The sequence below is a fragment of the Myotis davidii genome, unplaced genomic scaffold, assembly GCF_000327345.1.
Source record: "Myotis davidii unplaced genomic scaffold, ASM32734v1 scaffold8347, whole genome shotgun sequence".
NCBI classification, from domain to species: Eukaryota; Metazoa; Chordata; class Mammalia; order Chiroptera; family Vespertilionidae; genus Myotis; species Myotis davidii.
The window spans coordinates 1-7,296 of NW_006297947.1; the positions used below are offsets into that span (position 1 = coordinate 1).

At 37.0% G+C, this 7,296-nt stretch overlaps 1 protein-coding gene across 1 annotated transcript; it reads right to left on the reverse strand.

Moving 5' to 3' along the window:
• Positions 1 to 461: 461 nt before the first annotated feature.
• Positions 462 to 7,088, reverse strand: LOC102758037 (UDP-glucuronosyltransferase 2B31-like; the record flags this gene model as incomplete). The annotated part of the gene is made up of 3 exons (XM_006773743.2): positions 6,555 to 7,088; positions 2,687 to 2,835; positions 462 to 598 (listed from the first exon to the last, which is right to left on the reverse strand). Coding segments are annotated over exons 1-3 (764 nt in total), but the record flags the coding sequence as incomplete, so codon positions are not given.
• Positions 7,089 to 7,296: the final 208 nt, after the last annotated feature.

A 7,296-nucleotide genomic window follows, 5' to 3' on the forward strand; every position in this document is an offset into this window, starting at 1 on the left:
CCAGGGAAAGTAGGAGAGGCCTGGATTACCTGGAAAGTCTAAATTGTAAGATGCCTTTCAGACTGTTATTATTCCGTGGTTAATGTTAAAATTTAAGTCCATTTTCATAACATCTGTAGTGTGTACAGTACTCTAGGAATCCTGCAAGGAAATGAAGCAAATGACAGGATAGGATTTGGTGATATCTGTTCCTGCCCTATAATACTATTATCAAACCAAACTTCACACTGTACTTTTGAAATATACTTCTTTGTGACCAGAATGTTAATGCCAAAGTTATTGTCCATCAAAAACACCCTCTGTACTACTTTAGCATCTGCCATGTGTATTTTGTTTTTCAAATTGTTATCTGAGATAATTGGAGCTACCCTAATAGTTTACCTTTCATGTAGAAATTTCTTTAACCAGACCCTTTACAGAGTTTAACACATTCATTAGTTTTCTGCTCTAAGGTAGTTTACCTAACCTTTTGAGGAACCTGGGCAAGGGCTGATGCAATCACATTGGCTCTTTCTTCTGTCATGTTAGTGACCATCGACCCCAGGGAAAACACCACGATACCATTTTCTCCAGAGCTCTGGACAAACTCTTTCATTTCCTGTGAAGAAAGAATTGTCTCCATCACAAAAGAGCAATAGCATAGTGAACACTATTGAAGGTGTTGCTACAAACAGCCAAAGAGAAAATTAAGTATTATAAGGAGTTATTAGTGTAGTGCTTGTTATTTTAAATTGTGTTAAAATGCACATAATATAAAGTTACCATCTTAAGTATTTAAAAATATTTTTATTTATTTTTAGCGAGAGAGAAGAAGAGAGAGGGAGAGACAGAGAGAATCATCTATTGGCTGCCTCCTGCATGTTCAAGGTGGCGGTGCCCACAAGCTGGCCATATTCCCTGACTGGGAATCGAGCCAATAACATTTGGTGCATGGGACAGTACCTAACCAACTAAGCCACATTGGCCAGGGACCATCTTAACCATTATTAAATGCACAGTTCTGTAGTATATATAGTCTTATTGTTATGCAACCCATCTCTAAGTACTTTTTCATCTTGCAAATTGGAACTGACAATCATCATTCTACTTTGTTTCTATGCATTTGAGTAGTCTAGATACCTCATTTGTTGCCATTTATTCATGCACTCATTGGCTGCTTCTTGTATGGGCCCTGATTGGGATCAAACCTGCAACCGTGGCACACTGGGACAATTCTCTAACTAACTGAGCTACTTGGCCTGGCCAATACTGTTCTTAACAGCAGTAAAAATAACAATAGTGACAATAGTTAATATTGCTTTTGTGTCACTATGTGCCATAGACATTGTAAGTATAATTTTTTTTATACTGAATAGAAATATGAGGTTGGTATTATAACTATAAGAGTAGCTGTATTCACATCTTTAATGTGTAGTTTTCCATTATTTGTTGCTGGAATTCTCACAACAGCCTCCTCTTTGTCTGTCTTTCCACTCTTGACCCTATGCAATTCAATCCAGAGATTACATCTTGAGGGCTTTGTGAAAAGGAAAATCTGATCATATCTCTGCCCTTTCACTCCCTTTGCCCCTTTTCACTGACTCCTGAATACTTTCATAAGATGCTTCAGAATTCCTATAATTACTTATCTCTAACTTACTTCTCCAGCATCATCTGCCTCTTTATTCAGCCTCTTCCTGATACACTAAACTTGGACTTCTTGGGAATTATTATTATTTTTCTTGCATTACCTTTTGTGTCTTCCTTTCTTACCATTCCTTTCTGCTATTACTACACAGCCTTCAGTTCCCACTTAATTATCAATAATATGAAATATTTTCTATAATCCCTGCTGGATATTACCTAGCATTGTGGTCTTTCCTTATTATACTACCCTTCACAAAATTTTTATTACTAATACTAGAGGCCTGGTGCATGGATTTGTGCACCGGTTGGGTCCCTCAGCCTGGCCTGCGCCCTCTCGCAATCCGGGACCCCTCGGTGGATGTAGTAATGCACAAAGTGGCAGACAGCTGGAGAGGAGCCCAGGCCAGGGGCCACACTGCTCCTGCTCATCCCAGTCCCCCTGTGCCTGCAGCTGCTGCTGCTCAGTAGTGCTGTCATGAAGGTGGGATAGGCTTGCACTGCACAGCTGCCTCACCAGTGTCTGGCGCCTGTTGGTCAGCTGAGTGGCACTCCCACTGTAGGAGCACACTGACCACTGGGGGGCAGCTCCTGCATTGAGCGTCTGCCCCCTGGTGGTCAGTGCGCATCATAGTGACTGGTCATTCGGTCACTTAGGCTTTTATGTATATAGATTCTGTTTTTCCAAGTAGAATGTCGGGTATTTATGGATAAAAATTGTGTCTTCACTGTTTCTCTTTTATCCAGTGCTTATCTCTGGCTATGCGAGTCACTCTAAGAATGTCTTTGAATGAATGATTGACACTTTCTTATGTGTTCAACAGGGAAGAGCTTAATTTAACTGACCCTATTTCCAAAGTCTCCCAAATATAATTATTTATTTGGTAATGATAATGACATTCAAATTCTTGAAATAGTATAAAATATATGAGTTTCTAATGGTCACTTGACCCAGATTCCCATATCTTTCACTGTGTGATCAGACATTCTGAGTGAAGAACACAGAATAATTTCCACTGAAAGTGCAAAATAATCAAAGTAGAACAAACATGAATAGTTTTACCTTAGGCAGAGGCTTAGCAGGCTTGCAGTGGAGGCCTCCAACAAATTGAAAATGTGGCAAAAGTGGGCGAGGGAATTCAAAATCCCAATAGGTTCGAATAAGCCACATTTCAGCTTTCTTCATTAACTCAAATAAAGTAATGGGTTTTCCTGAAGGGAAAAAAGAAAAGAAAAAAAAAGTAGTGAAAATGAGAATAGTGTAATGTGAATATAACAGATAATTTTCTGAAATTAGCTTAGAGTAATGTAGCCAAAGATGTTTAAAAGTGATTGGCTTACATTCTTTTCAAAATTGCCTGGTACTGGCACAAAAACAGATATATAGAGCCATGGAACAGAACAGAGAACCCAGAATTCGACACAAGCCATTACGCTCAATAAATATTTGACAAATGAGACAAGAGCATACAATGGAGTCAAGACAGTCTCTTCAATGAAGGGTGTTAGAAAAATTGGATAGACACATGCAAAAAAAATGAAACTAGACCACTATACACAAAAATAAAATCAAAATGGATAAAGGACTTAAATGTAAGATGGGAAACAATAAAAATTTTAGAAGAATCCATAGGCAGTAGACTATCAGACATGTCGCAGGAATATCTTTACCAATACAGCCCCTAGGGCAACAGAAACTAAGGAGAAAATAAACAAATGGGATTACATCAAAACAAAAAGCTTCTGCACAGCAAAAGAAACCATCAACAAAACAAGAAAGCCCACTGCATGGGAAAACAGATTTGCCAATTTTATCTCTGGCAAGGGCCAATCTCCAAAATTTACAGGGAACTCTTACATCTTAACAAAAGGAAGACAAACAATCCAATAAATAAATGGGCAAAGAACTTAAATAGACACTTTTCAAAATAGGACATACTAAAGGCCAGGAGATAGATGAAAACATGCTCAAAGTCACTAGTCATCCGAGAGATGCAAATCAAAATGTCAATGAGATACCATCTCACACCTGTCAGAATGGCTATTATCAACAAATCAACAAATGACAAGTGCTGGCGCTGGCAAGGATGTGGAGAAAAAGGAACCCTCATGCACTGCTGGTGGGAATGCAGACTGGTGCAGCCACTGGTGAAAACAGTATGGAGTTTCCTAAAAAAATTAAAATGGAAGTCCTATTTGACCCAGTAATCTCACTTGTAGGAATATATCCCAAGAAAACAGAAACACCAATCAGAAAGGACATATGCACTCCTATGTTCATTTACAATAGCTAAGATTTGGAAGCAGCCTAAGTGCCCATCAGCAGATGAGTGGATTAAAAAACAGTGGTACATCTACACAATGGAATGCTATGCTGCTGTAAAAAAGGAAGAACTCTTAGCATTCACAACAGCAGGGATGAACCTGGAAAGCATTATGCCAAGCGAAATAAGCCACTTGGAGAAAGATAAATATCACATGATCTCACTCATTTGTGGAATATAATGAACAAAAACTGATGAACAAAAATAAATCCAGAGACAAAGAAGCATCAGACTGTCAAACTTCAGAAGGGAAGGCAGGAAGGGGGGAATAGGAGGGGTAGATGGGTAAGAGCTCAACCAAAGAATTTGTATGCAGGCATATGAGCATAACCAATGAACACAGACACTAGGTAGGTGAGGGCATGTGCTTGGGGTTGGGGGTAGCTGGGGAAAGGTCAGTGGGGAAAAAAGGAGACATATGTAATACTATATGTAATACTTTCAACAACAAAGAATTAAAAAAAGAAAATTTCCTTATGACCCCTGTACCATAAATGCATGCATAATATTTATGTTAAAAAATTAAAGACAAAAAATTATTTAAAAAATGATTGGCTTAGCCCTGGCTGGTGTGGCTCAGTTGGTTTAGGGTCGTTCCATCCTCTGAAAAGTTGCTGGTTTGATTCCCGGTCAGGACACATGCCCAAGTTGCAGGTTTGGTCCCTGCACAGGAGGAAACTGATCAATGTTTCTCTCTCACATCAATGTTTCTCTCTCTATCTCTCTCTCTCTTCTCCCCCTTTCACTTCCTCTCTCTCTAAATCCTCAGTTGAGGATTTTTTAAAAAGTGCAAAATGAATGAAGGATATTAAATTTGTCCCATCTTCTCTCTTTGAAATTAATAAAAAACATATTTTAAAAATAAATAAATACCAATAAAAATGATTGGCTTGAAAATACAGTATTCACACACACATTATTTATATAGACTTTTATCTCTAATATCACATCAGTACATTCAGAATCATAAACATTTTTTTAAGCACTAAAGAGTTAAATATGCATTTGTTTACTCTGTAAAACTTCAAAATTAACGAATGCAAATATAAACAGTGATTTCAACTCCTTAGTCAATCAACCCTGTCATACACACGGAAATGCCTTTCCCTAGAATACTCAGTCTAGATTCTATTTATCAAGCTATTCCCTTATTTCTAGATTTTACAAGTAAATTGTGAGATCTTTGAGAGTATGGCCACTATTGCATTTGGTTCATGTTCAGAGCTTAACAATATTTGTATGTGAAATAAAAATATTTGCCAAAAACAGCTGGAAATCTTTCATAAAGTATGGAAATAGATGTGCTCACCCTTAATTTTGGCTCATTTTTTTTGTCTGTAATAGAGAAATGTAGTTTTTGAAAAAATATAGACTTTTAACTTGATTATCTACCCTTCAACAAGATTTCAGGCCTTTAAAATAGATGATTTATAAGCCCTTAGTGAAGCAATATAATCATTGGAAACTTCGAGGTACAGGTTCTTAGCTGAGAGTCATATTTCTCCATTGTCAAAGACTCCTTCAGGTATTATGGCAAAAGAGTTTAATTTTTAAATAAGAAAACTGAGGAGAAACAAATAGAAATAATTTCCCCAATGGTCCATAGACATTGTGCTAAAACTATGTAATTCCTCAATTTACATTTGTGCTTTGATGAAAATATTTAGTGAAAGTTCTAATGCATTTATTGAAGAAAAAAATTATAGTAAAATGGATATGTAGGATAAATGGACAGAGCCACTGCCCAGAGGATTTTTAGGTCAGTTAAACTATTCTTTACAATACTATAATGGTGGATACATGGCATTATAAATTTGTCCAAAAATCATAGAATATACAATGCCAAGAGTGAACTATATTATAAACTATGGACTTTACATAATAATAGTAATTCAGTATATTTTCATCAATTGTGACAAATATACTTCTCTGCTGGGGAATGTTGACAATAAGGAGGCAGGGCATATATGGGAAATCTCTACTTAATTTTTCTGTGGACCTAACACTCTTCTAAAAAATGAAGCCTATTACAAACAAACAAAGAATGGATATGTGATTGCTGATGGAACTCCTCAGTGCTTCAATTTGGGGTCTCTAACTTCCTGGAGTATCCCATACTAGTGTACCCTAGGGTTGAAACTAACCTTATAATTTAAGCATTTCTGTAATATAGGGTGTCTCACAAATATAGTCACACTTTGAATAATTATTAACTCCAATGGGATAAATCTGAAAAGAAAGAAACATCAACTGAGTTATCAGAAAAAAGAGTATATACATTTTTTTGGGGAACACTCTTCCTGTATTTGTGGGATTAAAAGATCATTATATATTATTAGAGGCCCGATGCACGAAATTCATGGAAGAGCTTGGCCCTCACAGCTGTGGCAGATTGACTCCGCCAACATGGACCCAGCTTCGTCCAGAAGGTCATCTGGAAGGTCGTTTGGCTGTCTGGTCTAATTAGCATATTATGGTTTTATTCTTATAAATTATTTAATCATTGCACTTATAAAAGATAGATTCCTCTCAATATTTATACCAACTCATCTTCCGAAGCACTAGGAAAGTTAGGACTTCATGCTACTAAGGAAAAACATAGCTTACCTAGTACTTCGTTCAGAAATTGATCCCACTTCTTCTGATTATATGTTTGCAGGCAGAAGTCAAAATAGAGCACATAGACCATATTTTTTACCCTCTCCATGAATGTCATTTGGTCACTTAATTCTGAAAAGACAACAGGTACATAGGATGGAGGGAATGGCAGTCCTCCACTATACTTTTCAATTTTATAGCCAGGAGAGAAGCGGAGACTGTACACAAAAGGTATTTTAAGTAGCTCAGCCAGCAGCTCACCACATGCTCCAATGGCATCTGCAAGAACAACATCAAACCTTGACTCCTGTAGTTTTCTCATAAGTTTCTTATTAAAAACAGCATCTTTACAGAGCTTTTCAACAAAGTCAGAACCTTCCCAAAACATTTCTTCACTCAGCTGTAGCAGCAGCAGAACTGAAATCCACTTCGTAGGCATCCTGGTGGCACACAGGCTTCTTTTCAAATGGCTGATCCCTTTTACCATGGCTCATGCTTATGTGCAAAGAGAAATCAATCAGCAAGTTAAAATATAACTCCTTCATCTGAAAGTAAAAACAGTCATGGCATTTGGAGCACAAGTGGAAAAAGCAAAAGGTAGATGAATAGTTAGGCAATGATGATGACACAAAAACATGTCATACTGTTTTTGTCATAGTTATTAGATTCCATGCGAAGATACACACACAACATGTATTTATTATATGTATTTATTTATTTATTTATTGATTGATTGATGGAAACTAGCTCA